General features: G+C 38.2%; 5 protein-coding genes across 6 annotated transcripts; 3 read left to right on the plus strand and 2 right to left on the minus strand.

The window, feature by feature from the left end:
* The first annotated feature begins 2,750 nt into the window (after positions 1-2,750).
* Positions 2,751-4,053, plus strand: LOC125610219 (F-box/kelch-repeat protein At1g15670-like). The gene has a single exon (XM_048782349.1). It carries the CDS (start codon positions 2,804-2,806, stop codon positions 3,878-3,880), a length of 1,077 nt encoding a protein of 358 aa, XP_048638306.1. The 5' UTR covers positions 2,751-2,803; the 3' UTR covers positions 3,881-4,053.
* A 4,154-nt stretch (positions 4,054-8,207) lies between these two features.
* LOC106346644 (pyrophosphate-energized vacuolar membrane proton pump 1) lies at positions 8,208-11,480 on the plus strand. Its single transcript, XM_013786026.3, has 8 exons — positions 8,208-8,614; positions 8,793-9,367; positions 9,439-9,818; positions 9,900-9,986; positions 10,061-10,391; positions 10,461-10,871; positions 10,952-11,011; positions 11,087-11,480. Exons 1-8 carry the CDS (start codon positions 8,350-8,352, stop codon positions 11,291-11,293), a joined length of 2,316 nt encoding a protein of 771 aa, XP_013641480.1. The 5' UTR covers positions 8,208-8,349; the 3' UTR covers positions 11,294-11,480.
* A 349-nt stretch (positions 11,481-11,829) lies between these two features.
* Positions 11,830-14,280, minus strand: LOC106346645 (COBW domain-containing protein 1). Its single transcript, XM_013786027.3, has 10 exons — positions 13,897-14,280; positions 13,760-13,825; positions 13,480-13,660; positions 13,195-13,391; positions 12,963-13,013; positions 12,772-12,863; positions 12,542-12,648; positions 12,375-12,460; positions 12,187-12,291; positions 11,830-12,097 (listed from the first exon to the last, which is right to left on the minus strand). The coding sequence occupies exons 1-10, from the start codon at positions 14,212-14,214 to the stop codon at positions 11,960-11,962; spliced, it is 1,341 nt and encodes a 446-aa protein (XP_013641481.2). The 5' UTR covers positions 14,215-14,280; the 3' UTR covers positions 11,830-11,959.
* A 1,009-nt stretch (positions 14,281-15,289) lies between these two features.
* LOC106346642 (F-box/LRR-repeat protein 14) lies at positions 15,290-19,136 on the plus strand. Its single transcript, XM_013786025.3, has 16 exons — positions 15,290-15,489; positions 15,764-15,986; positions 16,079-16,207; positions 16,283-16,490; positions 16,607-16,753; positions 16,925-16,999; positions 17,073-17,144; positions 17,267-17,341; positions 17,429-17,500; positions 17,588-17,659; positions 17,766-17,837; positions 17,911-17,982; positions 18,061-18,204; positions 18,316-18,387; positions 18,467-18,613; positions 18,702-19,136. Exons 2-16 carry the CDS (start codon positions 15,792-15,794, stop codon positions 18,884-18,886), a joined length of 1,737 nt encoding a protein of 578 aa, XP_013641479.2. The 5' UTR covers positions 15,290-15,489; positions 15,764-15,791; the 3' UTR covers positions 18,887-19,136.
* A 50-nt stretch (positions 19,137-19,186) lies between these two features.
* LOC106349833 (protein TOPLESS) lies at positions 19,187-25,163 on the minus strand. 2 transcript variants are annotated; one of them, XM_048782350.1, is made up of 21 exons: positions 24,929-25,163; positions 24,438-24,575; positions 24,139-24,318; positions 23,942-24,055; positions 23,691-23,849; positions 23,445-23,622; positions 23,242-23,365; positions 22,880-23,155; positions 22,623-22,802; positions 22,471-22,544; positions 22,198-22,389; positions 21,609-22,112; positions 21,422-21,523; positions 21,048-21,194; positions 20,866-20,976; positions 20,607-20,786; positions 20,395-20,523; positions 20,191-20,286; positions 19,907-20,095; positions 19,650-19,816; positions 19,187-19,559 (listed from the first exon to the last, which is right to left on the minus strand). In XM_048782350.1, the coding sequence occupies exons 2-21, from the start codon at positions 24,515-24,517 to the stop codon at positions 19,346-19,348; spliced, it is 3,396 nt and encodes a 1,131-aa protein (XP_048638307.1). In that variant the 5' UTR covers positions 24,518-24,575; positions 24,929-25,163; the 3' UTR covers positions 19,187-19,345. The 2 variants fall into 2 exon arrangements, with proteins under 2 accessions (XP_048638307.1, XP_048638308.1); XM_048782351.1 differs by lacking the exon at positions 24,929-25,163 and adding an exon at positions 24,688-24,815.
* Between the last annotated feature and the right edge of the window lie 1,302 nt (positions 25,164-26,465).

The raw sequence follows: 26,465 nt of genomic DNA on the forward strand, positions 1-26,465 counted from the left end.
AATTCCTAATGGATACTGTTAAATAGAAGATTAAATATTATTATCTATGTTTTTAATATAAATCGTTTTAAAATTATGCACATAGATTAAAAAATCATTAATTTTTATATTTTCTAAACAAGAACATCTTTAATTACCTAACCACAAATCAACCAATAATAAAATAGAAAATATATTATCATTGGTCATATAACATTATGTGTTAATAAATTTTTACATAAAAACCAAAAATATTATATAATTTGGAACATAAAAGTTTCTCTAAAACGATTTATATTAAAGAACGGAAGGAATTGTATTTAATTAGAGAAATCTTTGATTCTTTGGATTATTAGTTTCTTTGAATAATTTTTGCCTAAAAGCATTTCTAATTGCACTTCACTTTATTCAAAAATATAATTTGGAACATAGTTCTAAAAATTGGTCAGTCATTGCCTAAACATTAAATTGATCTTAATCATAACATTTTCTTAATCCGTTTATACGATTCAAATTTGTTCAAACTGTTTTTAATTGGTTTATATTAGTTTAATTCGATATAAATTAGTCTAAATCTATTAAATTAAGCATTAATTTTATTAAAATCAACAAATTTGTATAACTTATTTTGTTTTATATATCTAATTTTGATAATTAAAATAATTTTATAATCAAAGCCAAAAACTTAAATATATTATATAAATTTAAAATATATATGAATATATCAATAATTTGTTAATGTTTAGGCCTTACCTAAACCTCGAATAATCCACTTATGATATTTAAAAAAAAATGATTTGGAATAATAACTTTTTGAGATACTATCCTATTTTTATTATATATTAAAATAAAATAAATTATTTTAAAGTATAATAACTAATTTATTTTATTTTTATTCTAAAATATAGTATGGTTAGAATAAAACTCAATTCTATTTAAAATGAAAATAGAATAAATCATTTGAGATGATCCTATATATACAAAACACGTTCTAATTATGCTTACTTTAAGAACAAATGAGAAGCTTTTAACTAAGATACGCATTTCATTTCATTCCAGTGGCATTTACTAAACTGTTTAAAAATGTATATCAATGACAGCGACAATAAGCTTTTAACTAGATACGCATTTCATTTCATTCCAGTCGTCTCAGTTATCTTCTAGAGTTTCTGTTATCGCCTTTTAAGCTATGTGACTCGTTGTCAATTCGAACCGATCAAAATGAAGTGCAAACAATGAGTAACTTGCATAGTTGTATGCTCCAGTTCAATAACCATCAACGTTTATTGATATGATATCATATCATGTACGGCTATTAACACATACTAACAATTTGGATTTGGCTATTGGTTATTTGGTTAGCGCATGTCTTAGTAAATAATTAAGTTACATGAACGATGTCAAATAAAATAAAATGAATTAAAATAATAATAATAATAATAATAATAATAATAATAATATTATTATTATTATTAAGTTACATGGACCTTAGTTAAATTATTTCGAATATGTTAACTAGAGTAGTCTGACTTTTTCATTTGATCAATATGTCAGTAGATCAAGACATCATATATACTTATACCTACTACTCCGCTAATTTATATTTTATCTATAATTTAATTTGTATCACCTTTCAAGCGAATGTACTCATGTACATAAAAGATTGTCATTAACACGTTACTTGAAGTCTTGAAGGTTCTTTATTACCTATATATACACACTTTATTAATTTTGGCACACGGTAACGTTGGTCCACGTCGATCATCTTATATAATTAACTTTCCCATTCTTCGCTAATCCAATTAATAATTTCAAGAGGCTAAACTTGGATTAATCAGTTAATTAACATATCATCTCCGTTAGATGTGGTTTTCAATTCAAACACCATTAATCTATTCCTTTTGTTTCTTAGAAAATGTCACTATGACATATTTCACGAAACTTAAAAAAAAAAACAATATAATAGACTACTATATCATTATTTATTATATGATTAATTAAATAAAAAATTTTTTAAAAAATATTAGTTATTCGAAATGATAAAACATAGATTTAATGCACAAAGTTACATCAAAAATATAGAATAATATGTTTTCTGAAACAAAAAAAAAATGACACATTATCAAACAGAAGAAGGACCATTTATACCAAATAAGAAGGCATGTGGGTTTTGATTAATGAACTAGTAAAACAGACCATCGACAACGAGTACTAGATTAATTAACGACAGTTATACCTAGCTAATTAGATTGATCGCAAATCCAACGGCCATCACATCATTCAAATCCAAGATGTCCCCAATTGGTACAATATCTTCATCATGAAAAACCAAAACCGCACATCGTTTCTACTAACCGATAGGTACTCTCTCCCGAATTTCGTTACGTTCTCTTATCGCACCTATCCGTTTTCTTGTTCAACGTAATTCACATACGTCTATAGAACGATGTTAACCTAAGATCAAAAGAATTCAAACACAACATATAACTTTTCCTTTTTAATAAAGAACGTAACACTTACGTTTCTATAATAAATATTCACATCAATAAGTTCTCCTCGAAATCTTAAAAATATTATATAATTTATACAAATTAAAAATATTTTTTGGCAGTCTAGCGAATGTATTCAATTAACACAAAAAAAAAATTAAAGTTTCTATTAACGAATTTTAAATTTCACTTTCAGTTTATAGCTTCTAGAAGACCTATATCTCTATAAAGTGGCAACACTCTTCTCTCTCACATCATCATCTACTTCTCAACCCTAAATAATTTGTCTGAATCACAATATCATATTTCTCTTCAACCTTGAAATTTATACGACAATGGAGCTGATCCCTGATCTTCCCGAACCCGTAGCCCGCGAGTGTCTCCTACGCTCCTCCTACCAGCAGTTTCCTCTGATAGCCTCTGTTTCCAAACTCTGGCGGCGAGAGATCAGTCTCCCTGATTTTCTCCGACACCGTAAAGCTTCAGGACATAGCCAGGAGCTTGTTGTCTTGTCCCAGGCTAGGATCAAACCGGTTTCAGAACTCGGTTCGGGAAAAACCATCCCCACTCCCGTGTACCGGATCACTGTTCTTGAACCAGAGTCCGGTTTATGGACCGAGCTTCCTCCGGTTCCCGGTAAATCCAACGGCTTGCCTCTGTTTTGTAGATTAGCCTCTGTCGGGACTGATCTTGTCGTGATCGGCGGGCTTGACCCGGCCACGTGGCGGACGTCGGATTCCGTCTTCATCTTCAGCTTCTTGACTTCCACGTGGCGTAACGGGATGAGCATGCCGGGTGGACCACGCTCCTTCTTCGCCTGCGCTTCTGATTCTGAACGGAACGTGTTCGTCGCCGGTGGACACGACGAAGACAAGAACGCGCTGACGTCAGCTCTCGTGTACGACGTGGCAGAAGACAGATGGGCCTTACTGCCAGATATGGGCCGTGAGCGAGACGAATGCAAGGCTATTTTCCACGCTGGCAAAGTTCACGTCATAGGTGGTTACACCACGGTGGAGCAAGGGCAGTTTAGTAAAACCGCGGAGTCACTCGACGTCGCGACACGGCGGTGGGGAGCAGAGACTAAAGATTTTCTCGCTCCGGGGATGACTACTTGGCCTCCGGTTTGTGCAGCCGGCGGAAACGGAGTGCTTTACGCTTGCTGCCGCCGTGATCTGATGGTGATGAATGGTGACACGTGGCAGAAAGTTGGGGATTTACCTGCTGACGTGTGTAATGTATCATACGTGGCGGTAAGGAGGTCCGGGAAGCTGGTCGTGATCGGTTCGGCTCGGTACGGTGAACCAAGCGTAGTGTACATTTGGGATACGAGTGATTCTCGATGGGAGAAACTGGAAACGTGTGAAAAATATGAAGGTCACGTGCAAGCTGGTTGTTTCTTGGAGATATAACAAGAGGATGCAAGATTGGTCGGTTGGTTTCTTTCAGTTCATGGTGTGACTGTACAAATATTCTATAGATATCCAAAAAGGTTCATAAGCTTGAGTGTTAATTTGTTGTTGATTCATTATATATTTTTGTGCTTCGTTTTGTTAATAACACAGACGAGTGTTCAATTTTCAAATCCAACAAAAAATGAGACATAACACAGAGTAACACGACAACGTTGAATCGTTGATACTTTTGTCCTTTGAAGCTTCATCTTTTGTGGATCAAAAGAATAAAGTTGGGCATTTGGGCTTATTTGGGCCACATTAAGTTATTATGCAAGTTTATAAATCTACCGTTAATCATTGTTGTGTGATGTTACCGAAATTAGCGGTAGATGAATTATATCCTACTACGACCTTTTTCAATGCAGATCGAGAAAAGACTGATAGAGTGATAGCTACACTCCGAAGGTACAGAAGCCACACAAGCGTAAGATGGACATAAAACCTTCTCACTATCATGTGACCTTTCAGACAATAACGCTGAAGCTCACTCGCCTGTGTTCAAACTTTTTCCGAATGATCTTTTTGTTAATGAGTCTGCTGTACTTACTGAAGCATGTATCCACTGTACTAGGTATAAAGCACACAAAAGCACAAGAGCAAAGACAAACACGAAAGAAAATAAACTTGATTGTTGAATATCACAAGGTAGCTCTGATAAAGAAAGTGTAGGGCTAGACAAACGCGAAAGAAAAGGAAAGACTGGTAGCTCTGGTGTAGATGATTTAGAGAATTTTCAAGAGCAAGCCAACATATGAAATCTCGTGTAGAGAGTTATGGCATCCAATGTCTCCGTTGATGAATATCACACTTGTACTTAGGCCATTTTTAAGGCCGATGGCAGTTACAATTGTACTTTTCTGGATATCGTATACAATAAAACAACATAATTTAATATTTTTATAATTATAAATAGTTTTATATAAAGAACTGATTATCAAAAAATCATGGGTTCAAACTTCAAACACACACAAAAGTGGACCTAATAATAATATCTAAAAGAGGTTGAACTCTTCGTCTTTATCTTTAAGTTTAGCTTTTTATGAGTAGAAGGCTGTGTATGTCTGCTAAACAAGGGACTATATATGTTAAATGGTCCCAAACACCACTCGTTTTTACAATTTCTAGACTTCAAACTGATAAATTAGTAAGAGTCTGTCTGGGACGACCGATCTCCAAACTTGGTTGTTTACTTGTTTATGTGTTGTGTTGTACTGTATTTTCATGAACCAGAAGAAATTATAATATCTAAGAGAATGTCACCAAAGCCCAACCATTTGGGTTGAAGCCTAAAAGTAGTCAGATAGAGGCCCACATAAAACGGTATCTAAGTGAAAGTGTGAAACAAAACAATTAAAATGGTTGGCGGGCATTTCTGCAAAATGCTAACGAATCTCGAATATTCCAAATATTATCTGTCACTTCCCTTTCTTTGATAAACAACGAAACAAAAGAAAAGAGGGACACAGATTGGAGAGGTTACGTCAGAAAACAAGCTGTTACTGATCCAATTCTTAATAGACAACTGTGTTTAAGCGTTACTTTAATTTTTTTAATGAACCCAAATCAGAGTTATTTGTTAAATAATTGTGATTCTGTCAAGACGAGTGAGAAAACAAGTTACCGGGACTTGTGTCGGTGAGACTGAATCAGAGGAAGTGTTTAAAGAGAGTTATGGAACGTTGGATCAGAGGGACCCATACACCCCCCACCAATCCAAGAGTCGCGATCTATTTGAGGTGGTCATGGACCCCAACTTACCCGCAGGAATATTATGGGGACCGCTCCTTAACTCTTGCAAGGTCACTTGGTTTGGTGTACAATCCCTCCCTTCCCTCTTCTGTATAAGGCGATAACATACAAATTATTATTTTAATACATGATTTCCCCAAGATTTGCTATCTCCCATTACGAATTAAACAATATTTTTTTTTAAATCTAGATACCAATAAGTATCTGACACGATTCAATGGATAAAAGAATAAATTAAAGGACCACAGGTTCTTAAAAATATAATTCACGGCAATAAATAAAAACAACTCAACACTTTACCTCTAAAGTCTAAACAAATGACCCATCCGGCATCCGTCACTCATTTTAATGCAATAATAAAATACATTTCTATGGAAAAGCACTTCATCTGTATCAATTTATTTTAATAAGATAGGCTGATGGAGTTTTCCACGATTTATAATAAGATAGACTGATGATACGCATCACCATTCCATGGTATTGTCAATGTAAACATAGAGATGTCACCTAAATTTGGTGAGCTCTGTTAGCCTTGATTTGAAAACATTATAATTACGACAGCGACGATAATCTCTAATCATATCATGAAAAGTTATGTTACCGTGTAAAATCATCTACTTCTTTTTTATTCAACTATTGTTACTTTAATTAGTTGGGATTGGTTTGAATTCAACGACATTTCACAAGTCACAACTAAAACTATTTCTAATGGTTCATCATATTTTTCATTATAAAATAAAATAATTCTTTAATAGAATTGTAATAAATGCAAACAACCGATCAAAGAGATCTACGGCGTCTTAGCTGATATCAACCGTCTTTCTTTTTGGTTTGCTTCTATCTCTTTTGTGTTTACCCTTCGTTCTGAAAACGGGGAAGCTGATGGGCTAGCCAAAAACTCCTTCAGATCTTCTGTAAGTAGATCTTTCACAGGCTGAACTTAAGTTTAAAAATCCACTTTTGTTCTTTAATATATGTTTTTTCGATAAAAAAAAAATAGAATTGTGATATACTCCAATAATATTAAAAAATAGAGTAATAAAAAAAAAATTACTATATATATATATAGAGTAAACTCATTTTTACACTGTTATAAAATGAAAAATAGAGTGTTATCGGAGTATTTTAACTCTAAACTCTATTTTAGATTAAGAAAATAGAGTAAGATTAAAGATGCTCTAAATATATATACCATGTGTGATTATGTAATCTACCAATAATGGAAACTAATAAATCATGATTGATAGGCCGTAATGTCAGCCACATAACTATGCAAGATTTTATTACGTGGTAAATTTCTATATTATTAGCAACCTGCAAGAGGGAGGAAGATAAAGCATGAGTGGTCACTACTACTCACTCGTACCAGAAAAAAATATCTAATGCTGAGTTGCTAACAATAATCTACAGAATCAATTTTTTAATTAAGATATTTTTAAAATGGATTTATCCGATTGGAGGGCTGCACACCATTCAATACACGTAAATACAAAAAAAAAAAAAACATGCAAATACGTCATAGACGCTAGAAAAGGCATCGGCTGTATCCTCTCACAGCACTTCTTGTTTTTCCTCAAGAGGAACTATCAGCATACGGTAGGATGGACCGTATCTTTCTATACGTCTCCCTTCTGTGAAGATAAGATAAACTCTTTTGTAAAGGTTTTGGAATCTAACCTAATCGAACCAATGCCAAAATAATTTAATAACATACGTTGAATCAGGTCGGCAAAGTACTGTTTCATGTGTGCGTGCAAAAAGTTCTGCAGAATCGATTCTCATAAGACAGATACGAGTTTTTATTCCATTTTAAAATTGAACGAAAGATGCCTCCTATATATTTTGATGTTTAATTGACAGCTAGATATTAATCGACACGAACATAGTTTATCTTACACATAAATAAACATATCCCCAAAATGATACTTGTATTGCTTCCGATTATACACACTGTGCGTTACAAAAAAAAATTAGTTATTTATTTCCATTTTATCCTAATTATAAAATAGTTTAATCATATCCATATCTGGTAATATGTACACTGAATCCCGTAAAAAGATAATTACGATGAGAATTAGTTAGTCCAAATACACCCGCTAAGGTAAAAAGATCATTAGTTTCTATCCATGTATATACTCGAATTAACATGGATAAGGTTTGACTAAATATTAATTAGTTCCTCATGTCAAAGTTAATTAGTTTCTTACCATAAGAATAATCTTTCACCTACCTAATTAATTTCAGTCAGTGTAAAAAAAGAAAGAAAACTAAATCCTCTAGTTAACGATCGGACGGATGTTAGCGCGTCGATGCACACGTACTCATTGTCTTAAGCCCTAAAATCAACGGCGAAGATTGACTGAAGACTGTACTTCGCTTTCGTGTCTGATAACTGACCTGAACCAAGATCTAGATTCCGACAATACAGAGCGTAAAATTCACGCGCCTTCTTATCAGAAAAAAATATTTTAAAAAAAATCTCTAGAGGTGTAGCGTAAAGAACGGTGTAACTAACCGTACCGGATTCCAACTTTCATTGTAGAAGAGGGAGAGGAGAGGAGAGGAGAGTCAGTGTTATAAAACGACACGATATCCTCACCTAGTTACGCCTCATTTCCTCTCACTCCATCTCTCTTTCTCTGTGTGTTGTGTTTTTGTGTGTTGTCTCGCGCGAGATGGTGGCGTTAGCTTTTCTCCCGGAGCTCTGGACGGAGATCCTAATCCCTGTCTGTGCGGTGGTCGGCATCGTTTTCTCTCTCTTCCAATGGTTCATCGTCTCTCGAGTGAGAGTCAGCGCTGACCAAGGCGCTTCGTCGTCTTCCGGTGGTGCCAACAATGGTAAGAACGGCTACGGAGATTACCTCATCGAGGAAGAGGAAGGCGTTAACGACCAGAGCGTCGTCGCCAAGTGCGCTGAGATTCAGACCGCTATATCCGAAGGTAAGATCTTCTCTAACACGGTTCAGATCTCACGTTGATGCTCTTAGATCTAGCCTATGTTTCATTCTGTTATGATTGTTGTTTGTTTTAGAACATGAAAACTACTAAGTTAGTATCTGTGTCTTGTCTGAAAAGTAAATATTTGTTGAGATCTGATTTGGTGTGTGTTTGGGAACAGGTGCAACTTCGTTCCTGTTCACGGAGTACAGATACGTCGGTGTCTTCATGGTCATCTTCGCCGCGATCATCTTCGTTTTCCTCGGCTCGGTCGAAGGATTCAGCACAGAGAACAAGCCTTGCACTTACGACGACACCAAGACCTGCAAGCCTGCGTTAGCCACCGCGGCTTTCAGCACCATTGCTTTCATCCTCGGCGCGGTCACCTCTGTTCTCTCTGGCTTCCTCGGGATGAAGATCGCCACGTACGCCAACGCTAGAACCACCTTGGAGGCGAGGAAAGGTGTCGGAAAGGCCTTCATCGTCGCCTTCAGGTCCGGGGCCGTGATGGGGTTCCTTCTTGCTGCGAGTGGTCTCTTGGTGCTTTACATTACCATTAACGTGTTTAAGATCTATTACGGTGAGGACTGGGAAGGTCTCTTTGAGGCTATCACTGGTTACGGTCTTGGTGGTTCTTCCATGGCTCTCTTTGGTCGTGTTGGTGGTGGGATCTACACCAAAGCTGCTGATGTCGGTGCTGATCTTGTCGGTAAAATCGAGAGGAACATTCCAGAAGATGATCCAAGAAACCCAGCTGTAAGTTCATCTATTATCTTTTACTCTTTTGTTTTTCTTTTATAAAGTTTCTTGACTTGCTTGTGGTACAGGTCATTGCTGATAATGTGGGTGACAATGTTGGTGACATTGCTGGTATGGGATCTGATCTCTTTGGTTCATACGCTGAAGCATCATGTGCTGCACTTGTTGTTGCTTCCATCTCTTCCTTTGGAATCAACCATGACTTCACTGCAATGTGCTACCCTTTGCTCATCAGTTCAATGGGTATCTTGGTTTGTTTGATCACTACTCTCTTCGCCACCGACTTCTTTGAGATCAAAGCTGTTAAGGAGATTGAGCCAGCGTTGAAGAATCAGCTCATCATCTCAACTGTCATCATGACCGTTGGAATCGCTATTGTTTCATATGTTGGCTTGCCTTCTTCCTTCACCATCTTCAACTTTGGAGCACAAAAGGTCGTCAAGAACTGGTAAGATACTTTCTTTTGCAAATAGTTGCTTTTGTTTGAACGTTCTCTATTAAAGTGTGTTGTCACATTTTTGAATTACAGGCAGCTATTCTTATGTGTCTGTGTTGGTCTATGGGCTGGACTCATTATTGGTTTTGTCACTGAGTACTACACTAGCAACGCCTACAGGTATGAACCTACTTTCACTATATTTGATTGCTATTTTAGTGACACAATATAATGTCCTTGTGTTGTTTTTGCAGCCCTGTGCAAGACGTTGCAGACTCATGCAGAACTGGTGCAGCCACCAATGTTATTTTCGGATTAGCTCTTGGTTACAAATCAGTCATTATTCCAATCTTTGCTATTGCTATCAGTATATTCGTTAGCTTCAGCTTTGCTGCCATGTATGGTGTTGCCGTTGCTGCTCTAGGCATGCTCAGCACCATCGCCACTGGTTTGGCGATTGATGCTTACGGTCCCATCAGTGACAATGCTGGTGGTATTGCTGAAATGGCTGGAATGAGCCACCGTATCCGTGAAAGAACCGATGCTCTTGATGCAGCTGGTAACACCACCGCTGCTATTGGAAAGGTACGCAGCATCATCTCATGTTGCCTTTGCTTTTGGTATTGACATGTAGTTCTGGTTGGTGTGTTACAGGGATTTGCTATTGGCTCAGCTGCTCTAGTCTCCTTGGCTTTGTTCGGTGCCTTTGTGAGCCGTGCAGGTGTCCACACCGTAGATGTTTTGACTCCCAAGGTTATCATTGGGCTTCTTGTTGGTGCCATGCTTCCTTACTGGTTCTCAGCCATGACGATGAAGAGTGTGGGAAGTGCAGCGCTTAAGATGGTTGAAGAAGTTCGCAGGCAGTTCAACACCATCCCTGGACTCATGGAAGGTACCGCGAAACCAGATTACGCCACATGCGTCAAGATCTCCACCGATGCTTCCATCAAGGAAATGATTCCTCCTGGTTGCCTTGTTATGCTCACACCTCTCATTGTTGGTTTCTTCTTTGGTGTTGAGACCCTCTCTGGTGTTCTCGCTGGCTCCCTTGTTTCCGGTGTTCAGGTATATAATCTTCTCTCAGTTCTCTTGTGAATAACTACACATATATATGCTCATTAACGTTCTTGTTTCATATGAAATAGATTGCTATTTCTGCTTCCAACACTGGTGGCGCCTGGGACAACGCCAAGAAATACATTGAGGTACAGAACTGATTGTTATCACCACTTTAAGAGATGAAAGCAAGTCCTTAAGCGTTGCGAGTTGTTATTTTTCAGGCGGGTGTATCAGAGCATGCAAAGAGTCTAGGACCAAAGGGTTCAGAGCCACACAAGGCAGCTGTGATTGGTGACACCATTGGAGACCCATTGAAGGATACTTCAGGACCTTCTTTGAACATTCTGATCAAGCTCATGGCTGTGGAGTCTCTTGTCTTTGCTCCCTTCTTTGCCACTCATGGTGGTATCCTTTTCAAGTACCTCTAAACTCAACCCTGAGTGAAGAAAGAAAGATGATGAAGAAGAAGATATTGGCTATCGATTCAAAACTCTCTTTTTTTAGCATTCTTGTTTTCGTTTTGAGTAGGTGGTTAAAAGTTAAAACATGTTTTTGTTAATGGGGAGCTCATTTAAAGAACCAAACGAAATGATGACTCTCTCTCTCTCTTTCTTTTTGTGCTGTCTAGAATTTAGAAAACCACCAAGTATTTGAGACTTGTTCTTAGCCTTATTTCTCTCCCTGCTTTAAGTGAGTGAAACATATTCCACGATCTGTTAATTCTGGCATACCATCACGACGCAAGCAACAACACAACTTTGGTTTCAAACTGAGATATAAAGGCATCTGTTACTATGGTCTCTTATGTATAATCAGAATGCTCTTGAACAGTTGGAGAGATTGGACATGGCTTTTGAGTCTATCAAGAAGGATTTGTTTGGGAGGTTGCATCAGGTTTACAGGAAGCAAATGTTTGGTGGTGGGGAGGTCCACTTGGTGAGGAAAAATACAGAGCATCACCATCTTTAAGAAAAAAATTGTAGGTTTTGGTTGATTACGTTAGAATCGAAATAAACTGTTGTTTCCTTTTGGAAATACTGAAGTGTGAAAATAATAAAAGAGTTATGTGTTTTTCATATTCGTCTTCTTAATAATCAAACCAAGCAAGCTCTGAAACCCATCTCTAACTCCTCCCGGTTCAAATTCTTGCCGATGAAAACGATCTTGCTCGTTCTTGTCTCATCTTTTTGCCATAACCGGTCCGGTGATCCTTCAAATATTTCATGAACTCCCTGTCCCGACCATCAAAAACCCACAGACGTCACACAGAATTCTACATCAAAAGTATCCAACAGTCTAAATAATGAGAAAGAGAAGTCACCTGAAACACGAATCTCTCCTCCATGTCTTGGACGGAGAGGATACCTTTCATTCTGTAGATATCCTCACTACGTTGGAACAACAGCGCCCCAAGCCACATGTTAGCCTGATCCATTGTCAAAAACTGAGGTTAGGTGATGCAGGTAATTAAATGGCGCATACAGTGTTACGCACTATTGGGTTATATACCTTCTCGAGGTCTAAGTCTCCTTCGCAAACTAAACTGACTGAAGAAACACCAGGGTCATGCGTATGATCATGAGAATCGTGATGCCCTGCGGATTCAGAAGCAAGCTAATTAGTGCGTGTAGGCGATCAGTATAAATATGGCCTTTTTGGTAACAATATAAGCATACCGTGTTCATGATCATGCTCCTTGTGGTGATCATGGCAGTCATGACCATGGTCATGGTGATGATCATCGTGATCTTCCTTCTCTTCTTCATTCACAGAGTTCTCAATTCTGAAAAGACAAAACAATTAGCCACCAGCAATAAACCGTTACAAATGCATAGAGCTACGAACCACTTCGGTGGAAACTGTCCGGATGACTCGTAATAAGATGACGTAGAGAAAAAAGGCATACCTTTCAAGATCAAAACCTCCAATTCCAAGAACATAATCCAAGTCAACCTTCCCATACTTTGTTCGCTTCATGTGAGCCATGCTGTTTATGGTCTGAAAAATAACACACATCATAAATAACGTTAACGCAGAACAAATATAATAAACAGATGTTCAGAGAAAGAAAAAAATTCCAGAAGAAGTAGAACCTACCTTTATCCGCTGCATCACTGAATCTAGTTCTTCCTCACCAACAAGATCAGTCTACAAAAGAAAAAACACAAACATTTTTCAGCTTGTATGATATGCCAAGGAAGAAAAATACATATGAGACCATGAAGAAGTTTCTACTACAACCATCCACCGCACGTTTCAAAATATAATCTTTCTATAGTGATGGTTAATCATGAAAATTTGGCCGAAAAAAAAAAGAACCTCGCCATACCTTGTTAACTATGATACGATCAGCGTAAGCAATTTGTTCAACCGCCTCATTGACAAAGCCTTCAGGTTTGACCTCATCTAGATGCAAACGAGCATGTTTAGCATCAACCAGAGTAACAACCCCATCAAGTTTCACATCGTTGAAGATTTCATCCTCAGCATAGAATGTTTGAATAATCGGGGCTGGATTCGCCAATCCTTAAAAGAAGAAAACACATAATCAATATAACCATTACTCACTTGCAGAACCTGTACTTTCAAAGTGACACACAAAAAAACCCCGGACCTGTTGTCTCAATAACTATATGGTCAAACCTTCCTTTCTTCTTGCTGACCAATTCAGAAATCATCCTGACAAGATCGCCCCTGACTGTGCAACAGAGACATCCATTGTTAAGCAGTATTATATCCTCAGCTCCAGCAGTTTTAGCTGCAACTAGCGATCCATCAATGTCGACTTCACCAAACTGTGAAAATTCACCAAAATGTTAGTAGCACGAATTAGAAACCAAAAAAAAAAAGACATATCTATTAAACTCCTCAGGCACAGAGACTAACAACAATACCTCGTTCTCGATCACAGCTATACGCTTCCCATGATCTCCAGTCAATATATGGTTTAGCAATGTCGTCTGCTCAGAAACAAAACTCCCATGAAAACCGATTACAGATTTAGAAAATCAAAAACAAAGAAGTCTCTCACCTTACCGGAGCCGAGGAAGCCAGTGATAATAGTGGCGGGAATCCGATTGTCAGGGGTAAGCTCAGTGGGAACGTCGAAGGGGTCTTCGGTCTCCACAACAGCCAGCGAGGAAGCAGAGGCGGAGGCAGAGACGGAGATGAAGCTCCGACGGCTGTCAGAGTAAACCGTGGAGGAAGAGGAATAGAACGGCGACGTTTTCGTTCTGACGGAGACTGAGGCTCTACTGCGAGTAGCAGAAACGAAACGATTGTTCAACGCACGGGGAGAGGTGAAAGCGAGATAAGTGGTGGATGTGTCGAGTCTAAGCAGCGTCGCCATTGTTGTTAGGGTTTAAGGTATCGCGCCTGAAGGTTATAAGATTAGATATTTTGCTTTGTAAATGCTCTTCCAACACTGGATACGTTTTTTTGTTTTGGTTGGATCCAACGGTCCAGATTGTTTTCCCAAGTTGATAAAAAGTTATTCTTGAGATTAAAGTACAGTAATCAGATAAAAATGTTTAAATTCACAGGAAATTGTAAGTATTTAATCCCTTTCGAGTTTATAGTTTCCCAGACAACTGAATGGTACTTTCCTCGTTTAATAAGCTTTTACAATATCTAAGCTTTTACAATATCTAAGCGTTTAATAACCAACTGAATGGTAAGTATGCAGTATCAGTGTATCACTAACAAAATCCACGAAGTATATAGTCCACATACTTACACACACTAGTCTTCTAGATAAATGCTAGTCAGCCTAGCCTGCAAGTGTTGTAGCTTAGAACGTCCGTGATCATTGATTAGTGCTCTTGTTATAGAAAAGAAACCTACTCAAATGAGATTCCTATTAACCCCATAAAGTAACTAAATCTCAATTGTGTTAACAAAATATATTTGATCAGAATAGTTCCTTGCGTGCATTAAAAACCTGATACAAGGCGTAAAGAAGAAGCATAGTCCTTAATCTAGTTATATACTAACAAATGAAAAACAGCTCCATGACAATAATTTCTGATTTCAGCTTTGAGAATTAGTCTTTGTTGGCAAAATGTATATTGTATTGATATCAAGTAGAACTGTGGAAGATAAGCTGACTGAATTATTTACCGCTGATCCAAATTTAATTTAAAAATTCAAAAGCTAGAAATACTAGTACGAATTTGTAGTTAGAGTTTATTGTTTTTGTTAATTATTAATCGATTTTATTTTAATAGTTTTTGTTTGCTGAAAACAAGCAACCTCTCCTCGTCAACAGAAAACAAAATAAATAAATAAGCTGAAATTTCCAAGTCTAGTGGGACCCTCAGCCTTCTTTATTCTTCCATCTTATCTCAAAACGCAATTGATTGTCCCAAACCTAACTCCGTACCACCTCAAAGGTGATTCACCTTACACGTGTCATGCGATGGAAGGTTCTAAACCAGGTTCGGCTCACGGCCACTTTGCACATTTCTACACTCCTCTCTCTTTCTTCCTCCCCTCACCGTCTCGTCAATATCATCACCACAACAAAAACAAAACGTTTGATCAAAAGAGAAAGGCACTGTTAAACCCTCACAAAGCTTCATCCGAACACACAAAACAATCTGCGATCGACCTCCGCCATGATTAGGTAAAACCGATCAACCTTACCAGAGCAAACTGTTTTTTATTGTGAACAGTTTCTTTATACTGCTTCCCCTTTACTTTCTTTGGTTATTATGCTTTACTAAAAGTCTTCTACTTTGATGTGACCGTGTCTGAACTATGTATACTTTTATGTTTCTGGGTTTTAATTTTAGACCCTTTCCTTGTAGTGTATGTGTGATTCACACTTATCTTATCTGTTAGATCATTGTTTCTGTAACGATCTGTTATAAGCTAATTTTTTGCATACTCTGTTTCAGTTTATAAAGAAGGTTGGGTTACTTCATCATGGGAGGAGCTTGCTCAAGGAAGAGAGATCAACACGTTGAGGATATTTTAAACAGAGGCGCCTGTGGAAAGTATAGCAAGAGTTCGAGTTCGAAATGGTTGGCTACTTCGCTCTCTAGGTCAGGCTCTGGTGTTAAACGGACTAATGGAGAATGCCCTTCGCTTTTGGAGCTCTGTGTCCGCAAGATACAGGAGGTTTATATTGTTTTGTTTATTCTAATACTATTCAGGCTGTGATTTTTTTTTTTATTCAATAACGGAATGTTTCAACTTTGTTGTAATCACAGGACATAGATAAATACACCACATTCTCAGACCTGCCTAGAGATATAAGTCAGCAGATATTTGATGAGCTGGTGTGTTCCCAACGGTTGAGTTTAAAGTCTCTCGAGGCATTTCGAGACTGTGCCATCCAGGTTAAGTCATTAGCCTTTTCTCTTGTTACGATTCCTCTTCATGCTCATCTCATATTAGTGTCTTTGGGAAAACAGGATCTGAACTTGGGAGAGTACCCTGGAGTTAATGATGACTGGATGGATGTCATCTCCTCGCAAAGTACATCACTGCTTTCTGTGGATTTCTCGGGGTCTGATATCACGGACTCTGGTCTGGTTTCTTTAAAAGGTTGCAAGAGCCTGGAGTCCTTGAACTTTAACTTCTGTGACCAGATATCAAACCGTGGTCTGGATCATCTTAGCGGTAATCTTTACTCATTTTCAGCTGATATCTACGCAGCAGTGTGTTATATTATCCTTGTACTCTATATTTGGATGCTTCCTTAAAGTTGAATGATAACTATGGGTACACAATTTCAGGACTCTCAAACTTGACAAGTCTTAGCTTCAGAAGAAACGCTGCAATCACTGCACAAGGCATGCGTGCCTTTTCCAACTTGGTTAACATGAAGAAACTAGATCTTGAGAAGTGTCCTGGGATTCACGGTGGGCTCGTTCACCTGCGAGGTAAAATAGTTACATGTTGTATTTTTCATTTCTTGTTATTGAGCGCTCTACATTTTATGTGCACACTGATGGACTAATCCAAAAGCCAGTTGGTTTATGATTCCACTTGACTAAGCAATGTCTTTTCTTCAATCTTCTTTAGCTTTTCTGAAATTTTCTTATCTTTTCCAGATTTAACCAAATTAGAGTCCTTGAACATAAAGTGGTGTAACTGCATAACGGATGCAGACATGGAGCCTATCTCAAGTAACAAGAACATGCGCCTCTCCTTCACATATTTTTTTTTTGTACTGTGTGCTTATTTATTTCTTGCTTACAGAGCTTACAAATCTGAGGAGCTTACAGATTTGTTGTAGTAGGATTACCGATTTTGGTATCAGCTACCTTAAAGGTACTTGAATTGGTCGGTTTTGATTATCTTTACTCCTGTTTTCAACATTTGTCTCACATCTTCTCGGCGTACCCTTAGTTGGATCGTCTAAGCAATCGTTTATTCACACACTCTTGGTTCAGGGCTAAACAAGCTTAACTTATTGAACTTGGAAGGGTGCCGTCATGTTACCGCTGCATGCCTGGACACACTCACAGGTTTGTATAACCATCCTTGTATTATCTCTGTGATTGTCCTGTCAATTTAACGTATAACTAATACGAGTCCTCTTATGTTTTCTATAGCTCTTACGGAGTTGATGTTCTTGAACCTCAACAGATGCAACTTCTCAGACAGTGGGTGTGAAAAGTTTTCTGGTTAGTCTTCCTCATACTTGTTTTGCTTTGCGGAAAATCTGCAGTTCTCTGCGGGTAGTTCATGATTTTGTTCCACGCACCTTGCAGATTTAATTAATTTGAAGATCTTGAACTTGGGAATGAACAACATTACAAACTCATGCTTGGTTCACCTCAGAGGTTGTCTCACTTTCCTATTTCCATTATATTTTTATTTGTTTGTTTCATCTCTATTCACCACTTCATGGTGGCTGAGAAATGACTTGATTAAATAAATACTTCTCAGGATTGACAAAGTTGGAGAGCTTGAACTTGGATTCTTGTAGAATTGGTGACGAAGGACTGGTGCATTTATCAGGTGATTGCTTGCTTACTTTTCTTGCTCTTATCACGGATTCTTCCATATTCAAAATATACTCATGTGGTTTTAGGTATGCTTGGGTTGAAATCTCTGGAGTTGTCTGATACCGAAGTAGGAAGCCATGGGCTTCGCCATCTCTCTGGTAAAACATTATTCCTTTGACCTTTCCCTTTTGCATCTTTTGTGTTCTTTGATTTTGCGCATTTATGTTACGTTATAGGTCTCTCGAACCTGGAGAGCATAAACCTATCATTCACTGTTGTAACCGATAGTGGTTTAAGGAAGTTATCTGGTTTGACATCTCTTCGAACGCTGAATCTGGATGCTCGTCATGTCACTGATGCTGGACTTTCCGCGCTCACGAGTAAGTCATTCCAATGCTTCTCGCTTCAGTCCATAAACTGTGACTATCAACATTTTACATGTTCCTCAAAGATTAAAAGTTAAGCTGTCTTGTCTGTTTTTTTTGTTATAGGTTTGACTGGATTGACTCACCTTGATCTCTTCGGTGCTCGTATCACAGACTCTGGTACAAATCATCTACGAAGTAAGTCTTCATTGCTTACTAGATACACTCTTCTTCTCCTGCTTCCTAAACTGGTTGGTTGGTTTTGTTTTGATAACAGACCTGAAGAAACTACAGTCACTTGAGATATGTGGTGGTGGACTAACTGATGCTGGTGTCAAGAACATAAAAGATCTTTCATCCCTCACACTCCTCAACCTATCTCAAAACTCGAACCTCACAGACAAAACTCTGGAGTTGATTTCTGGTAAGTATTCAAAACTGGCTGTTTCTTGAATTCATCAGACTAGTCATATGTGCTTGAAACCTGAACCATGATCTCGTTATAACCGCAGGGTTGACGGCATTGGTGTCTCTTAACGTCTCAAACTCTCGAGTATCAAACTCAGGACTACGTCACCTGAAGCCATTGAAGAACCTGAGATCTCTGACCTTGGAGTCCTGCAAGGTCTCTGCTAACGACATCAGGAAGCTTCAGGCGACCGATCTGCCAAACCTGGTCACCTTCCGCCCTGAATGAAATATTTTCAAGTGGCAAATTCACTATCTCTGTAAATAGATCGATCTCTTATGGTCTCAGACAAAGTCAGTGTCTTCCTTGTATATATATGGCGTCCAAAACAGATGCTCTTCTTCGATTTAATTGCAGAAGAAACTGTAAATAAAGCTTTTACAAGCTATGGTTTGGACAAAAGAGTCTTCGTTGCTCTTCTATGTTGTCAGCTTATTTACTGAAACATCGTTTGTATTCTTATATAATTTTAAATTTATTTTTCCCTGGCAAGAAAGAGAATCTTGGAAAGGTTTAAGCTCAGATAAGGAAAGGAGAGAAACAACTTCGCTACTGAATTACTGTGAAACAATATGTTACATCTAAAACATGTCAGAATCCTTGGGTCACAAGTCTTTCTACCAAAAACAAATAAAGAAAGACTTTTAGAAAGGAAAGAGTCTGGGAGGTAGGTGACTCTGGATCAGATCATCTCTGTGGCTGATCAGAGGCAGAGGCTCCAACAGATGGTGCAGCCGCTGCGCCGCTTGCTGACCCGTTCTCGGCAGGTGGAGCCACTCCCCATTTACCTTCAGACTCAACAGGTTCGAATATATGAACTCCTCCGTCTGAGAGTCCAACGGCAAACATGTTTGGTTCTTGCGGATGTGCCGCAATCACCAGTGGATGTACGTTCGAGTTGCTGCACACATGAACAAGCAAAAGCTTTATCAAGATTGCTCTATTCTCTTGCAAGATCCTTTTTGAAAGAAAATTCACTCTGTTGTTTTACCTGAGACTAGCTGGTAGATAAGCAGAAGGGTTGACTCGGCAACGCAACCTTAGATTTGCAGAGCTAAACACACAGATCGTTGCATCCATAAAACTCGCATAGACCAGTTGGCTATCACATGAGAACGTGGCATGAGTGATCGGAGCTGATGATTCTCTCACTGGCCACTGAAACAAGTCAATACAGTCGTTAATCATATGCAATACAGTGAATATCTTTGAGAGAAAGAAAGAGGGGGAACTGTAACTAAAGTGTACCTGTTTCATGCATTCGAGCTTGGTTGTTTCGTAAATAGCAAGCTGTGTCTCGTGCACGACGAGGAAGTGAGCTTGATCTTGGTGGAACTGAACACGCGTATCTGAAGGTGCAGTGTTTGGTCTTCCCTGTGGAAGTGGCAGAACCTTGCTTCTTTGCTTCTCCCATCCATCTGTGTTCCATACACAAAGCTGCAACAACAACAACAAAAAGATCGTTTAAACAAAACGTTTAATCTTAATTTCATTGGTTGTCGACAAAAATAGGATGGTTTTAAGGTGAGAACCTGAGCATCTGCTCCAGAAGAAACCAGCACATTTAACACATTGGAGAAGGCAAGACCAGTTATTCTCTTTGAATGACCTTTAAGCTTACTCTTCACCTGCACAAGCAATCAAGGTAACATATTGACCATCATACCAACAAACAAAACAAAACACTGCTTCTTCTTATTAAAACTGTTATCAAGGGCTCTCCCTCCATTCATTACCTCATCAACACGGACGTTATAAATCTGAATAGTACTATCATCCATTCCAATAGCAATGATGTTGTTGTCTTGAGGGTGGAAAGCAAGAAAAGTTGCAGCAGGTGGTGGTGGCATGAAAGTAGCCATCGTCTGCAAATTATAAACCAAGAACATTCAGTCAAAAATGCATGTATCAAAACATCAAACCTTAACCATATGTGTGTCACCATTACCTTAAAGGTCATCATGTTAAACAAGGAGATCTTTCCTCCGGAGGCTGACATCACATATGAATCATTCTTGGATAAAGCAAAACAAGGTACAGCTTCTTCAGGATTGTTTTCAGCAGCGTCGTTAGTCATGAGGATCCCACTTGCTGGTTGCCATTGCTGTGGCGGTAAAGAAGCTGTCGCCTACAAGAAACCGAGAGATGTAGAGACATTAAGTTATATCATTATTTTGACCAAGCAAGTGAAGGACTCAGTTTTGCACCTTTCCGGTTGCGTTGCGGTCATTCCTCTGCCATTTCCATAGAAGATGAATAGCGTTTGATGCCAAGGCCAGTATAGCGTTTCCTGAATTAGTGAAAATCAATCTTGATATCTGCAAAAGGTTAACATTTATCATCAGAACCTGTATATATACATGATCAGAAAATGTATATATTTATGTACCTTAGCGACTCTCAGATTCTCAGGGAGTCTCAGTGACCTGCACTGAGAAGGCTCGCTGACTTCAGTAAGCTTCCATATCTTAGACTTATCATTTGGTTCTTCTGTGATCACTGGTTTCACATCCACCATGTTCCTCGAATCTCCATTCTACAAAGTGCAAAGTGATGATGAGTGATGGGTAAGGTAATATATAAATGAGTGAAAGAACAAAGAAAAATAAAGTTACAATACGAAAAATAACCTTACTATAATACATAATTTATAAAACAAAAATTATTATATGTAGTAACTAATATTAGCAAAATAAATAAGAAGCTAATAAAGTTACATTGAAAACACAAAACTACTATCTTAGAGTTTATAGTATTTATTACCATTCCTTGGATGGAAACTACATTGGCTGGTCGATCTGTGAGTCCAGCACTCGTAGCAGCAGCTGCGGCTGCTGCTGCTGCTGCAAGGCTACTTATTGCAGGCTTCAAATGTAGAAATTGAAATGTTGAAGAAACTTTCAATAGCGCATAATAAGTGATATAAAGGTTAGCTAAGAGTTTAAGTTACCTTGGAGGATTCAGATGAAACATTCTCAAAAGTGTGCAACAGTCTTAGACCATCTGAGTTCGCCATAACCTTGATCACATTCTCGTTTCCAGACACGGCCAAGAGAGAGCCTTCCTTGTTAAACCGGATACGCGGGCTTGCCTGAAGACCTCCATCGCCATCAATGGCAGTCAAAAGCTGCACATTGTCCATATCCCAGAACTTGATGGAGAAGTCATCGCCCGCAGCTAGGTAACGGTTTTTAGTTGTATCAAACTGCACAACGCCGAGGGAACGCTTGTGGAAGCCTTGGTAAGTTCTTTTAACAGCTCCTTCACTCTCATTCCACTCAACTATGTAAGACTCTCCATCTTTACTCGTCCCACAAGAGAACAGCCTAGTTCCATCTGCACTATAGGCCATTGTAGTACACCAGCGACCAGGTGCGTCATAGTCAACTCTAGAACCCATGTTATCATACAACCATGCCTTGATTTTCCCATCTAGAGCTGTCGAGAATATGAACTTGAAGACAGGAAAGAAAACAAAAAAAACATCAGAAAATATGTAAGGGGATGAAGGAGATCAATGGATAGATAGCTAAGGTTACCTGAATGTTTTCTTTGTAGTGAGGACAGATGGAGTAAACAGGAGCTTCATGGCCTTCAAAAGTATGTCTTTTGACACCAGTTGCCGCGTCCCAGACCTTGATGGTTTTGTCATCACCACAAGTTATCACACACAGTTGCTTGTTTGGAGTTGAGAAGGAAATATCATTCACACCACCAACATGAGCATCAATCTGAAAACAATCACAATATTACAAGACAAATCTCCACAGAAAGAATGTCATAAAAAGAGAGGCTTGTAAATGTTATGAGACCTCAAGGTGTTGCCTCATGTCTTCACCTCCATGATAAGAGTATAGTTGTACAATATGTCTCGAGTAAGCAACTCCTGCATTAGAGAACGTATCTCAGAGTTATATAGTTGCATTCTTGCGCACATATGAGTTTAAAAGGTGAATTTCTTTACCGAACAAGGAACCGTCAGGACTCCATATCACACGGTTGACAGATACGACAGGCTCTTTCACCAGAGCAGCCTGTAAGGGCATTGAACATTTGCTTATATCCCAGACTTTGAAGGTCTTCTGCACTAATCTTTCTCGAGAACCAACTTCCCACAGTCCTATATCTCCTACATTTGTACCAACTGGTACAAGGATGTAATCGAATTTAGAACATGTCTGATTATGATTATTAGTACATGGATAGAGCAAGAAACAGAACCTAGAAGCAGTGTCTGTTTAATTGGGTGGAAGTCCATGCTCATGGGAGATGAGCCCTGAGTCAAAGTTCGTGCAACTGTCTTGGGCAAGTCATCAGGTGCTTTGAAAGCCGGACTGTGACCATGAGCCTGCCCTGGAAAAGACATTGGCAACATGTTCACACCTAGACTCACCTCGTCAGAGATTCCCATAGGCCTTGTTCTTTTTGAGACGTGCTCAGAGTCTGCTGATGGGTAGTCTAAAGCAGTTGGAGGAGTTCTCGGATGCTTCAATGCCGCTGTACCAAAAAAAGAAAGGAGCTACAATGTAAGCACGTTGCATAGATCACACACAGATAGTTTAAATGAAAGAAACACATAGTACCTGAGATAGATGGACCACCAAGAGCAATGGGACCAGCAGAGACAGCTGGATGTGGGACAGAAGATGGACTAGACATCCAACCAGCAAGAGGAGTTGGAACGGGTGAGGCCGTTGGTTGAAATGGCTGGAGACATAGAGAGAGATTCAAACACTTGGACTCATGTAAAACTTCAAAAAGAAAAAAGATAGAGAGTAATTTTTACCCCATGTGCACCTAAAGGAGGAAACCCTCCAGCTTTTGGTATCCCTCCAAGCAATGGATTGTTCACAGGAGATGGAGCTCGTGCACCATTTGGAGGGCCACACGAATGATCCACAAAAAGTGTCTTTATATCCGGATTTGGCCTTGGGTTTTTACAAAGCTGATGTTGCCAATTCAAGCTGCAAGTTAGGAGGAATGAGTTAAATGCCAATAACTAAGAAGTGAATAAGACAAAGCAGAAGCTAACCTCTGGTTGATCAGAGTCCTGAGCCTTGAGTTTCTAAGAGTAGGAAACTGCAACTTATCACGGAACAAGGGATTAGCCTCAATCAACTTCTTGAGTTCCACCAACATGATTGATCTTGCGGACTTTGTGTCTCCATACTTGGATAACTGTTCATTCTCCCTAAAAAAAGTTTATCAAAACACTTTAATCCTCTGTCTTTTGCACTATCTCACTACCTTTGGACTGTATTAATCAAATATCACTTTAATTACCTGAAGTTCTCTAACGTCAAGAGCTGAGTTATTTCTTTGAAAAGCTCCTCGTTAAAAGTTGAAAACACTTTCAAATCCTTCACTAATATTTCCACCGCCTTGGGACGATCATGCCTAGGAACCACAAAAACAAAAAAAATCACAAATCAAAACCTTTCATCTTTTGTTATAACAAAGCTCCATCCATCGCTACTTACTTATCCAAAGCCTCGAGATACTTCTGCTTTCTAATCTCGAAGAATATCTTCATAGAGTATCTATTATCATCAACTTTTGTGAAACCAGAGAGATACTTCTCAACCTCATCCCAGTTCCCATTATGCACCTCATCCTCAAAATACTTCATGTTGAAGAAAAATCCAGATTCTTGTTCAAGCCTTAACATGATGACAACAACAACAACAACAAAAATTACAAAAAAAAAGAAAAGAAAAAAGCATTAATAGATCGAAGTGGGCGCGTGTGATGAAATCTACGGAGACAAACAAGTACTTACTTGTGAACAGTCTCTTTAAACTTCTCCTCATCTAGAAACTGTAAGATCAGGAACACGAGCTCTCTACTAAGAGAAGACATGTTTCTCTCGGACTTTTTCAACTCAGATGTACAAGAACCGCCTAGACTATCACCAGATCTGCAAATTTTATAATGTTGACTATAAACATAAACGGCGGAAATGAGCTATAACCTGGGTTTTCGAGATTATTTTTATTTAAAAAATCAATACTTTTAACTAGAAATCGAACCTATATCTGAAAAATTATCCATACATAACGAAAAATCAGGTCTTCAATAGCTTAAAAAGAGAATTTTTTTACTGCATGAAAAAAAGCAAAATAATTATCAAAAAGGAAAGAGAGAAAAAAAGAAAAGCCAAAACCCAGAAAAGCTATGGCAAAAGGATTTAATAAAAAAAAATTATTCTGAAAATCAAAACAGCTAGATTCCATTAACAGAGGCAAAGGTAGAAGCGTGAAGCTTACTTACCATAAAAGTAGAAAGAGATCGATGTTGATGAAGAAGAAGAAGACCAACGTTTCTCTCTCTCCACAGACGAAACAGATGATGGATTGGTTTTTTTGGACTCTTTTTTTTTTTTCTCTCACCGAACAAAGCTTCTTTTTCTATCTATCTAGAGATGGGATTTTCTCTCTCTTCAATATTTATATACGGACATTAAAACTTGCAGAAGTGGAGATTTTAATAAGAGAAGGTGACAGATAATTGGATGCTAATAAGTAATCCAAGCTATCACTCGAAGAAAAGCTAACTGCGATAAGCAGGAGTGATAAGTAGAACAGCTTATCCCTAGGAGTTAACCGGCTACATTTCTCGACGCTATCAGCTCGGAATATTAGTTGCCAGCTGTACCTTTAAAGAGGGGTGATCCTCTACATCACGATGGTTTTACACTTACGTCGATCTCGTACGAAAGCGCGGAGGACCGCGATCTAACGGCTAGAGTTTTATTCAATGTGTCAGGCTTGTCTCAGATCCCTCGTGGCACGACAAAGCTTTATGTCTTTGACTTGCTAACCCTCGAGTTTGACTGATATTTACGGATATGACATTGAACCAAATTGCTCTTGAGATGCGGTACTACATCGAACATCACGTGATGGAGAAATGTTCAACTCGCAAAGAAGATGCTATAATACGAATATAAAAAAAACCTAAAAATGATATACGCTTTTTTAACTTCCTAAAAATGATATACATCTCAGTTTATGGCGATTTACCCACGATAGTTTAATAATTCAGTGAGATTCATATAAACACGAGACTGATTTTTTGTTCTTTAAATAATTTAGTGTTGCTGATCATTTTTTTTGTCGAGCAACATGTTTGATAAATATGAACGTTATTATGATTTTTTCTATCAAAGTATTCTTTTTAACGTTTTCAATACGGGTAAACTTAGTGTATGATTGGTTGTGTACATTTCCATAAACCCAACTAGAAGATATGGACTGTAGTTCTTATTTTTGTATACAAAGACAAATTACTTGCATTGACTATTATTGTTCGAGAAATTTTTGTTGACTATTATTGTTCGAGAAAGAATTACACAAATTTTAACGCTTTACCTCTTGACCACACCGTATATAAATACAAACTTTATACTACTTTATAATATATTATTTAATTAAAATTTTGCTTTTAGGAGCCGGTAGATGGAAATGAGGTGGACCACCACGGTTTTCAACTTTACAAAATGGCAGAGGAAGTACAAGAGGGACCTTAGAAATTAATAAAAATGTAAAACATAAAGATTAATCTCAGCTTTTTATTTTTTTAGAAGAAAAAAAAACTGAATGTACTTAAGAGAGTTTAAAATTAGGGACAAGATTTCGATGCAGGATGGGCAGTTAATGTGACTGGTGTAGTGGCATTCATGTATGTGACTGGTGTATCTAGAGTCGCACGTTTGAGTATTTGACATCTATCCCGTCCAAACACAAACACTGTCGCCTCACCATCACCACACGTAAAGTATAACTACATATAATATTCAAACGTTTTT

The sequence above is a fragment of the Brassica napus genome, chromosome A6, assembly GCF_020379485.1.
Source record: "Brassica napus cultivar Da-Ae chromosome A6, Da-Ae, whole genome shotgun sequence".
Lineage (NCBI taxonomy): Eukaryota > Viridiplantae > Streptophyta > Magnoliopsida > Brassicales > Brassicaceae > Brassica > Brassica napus.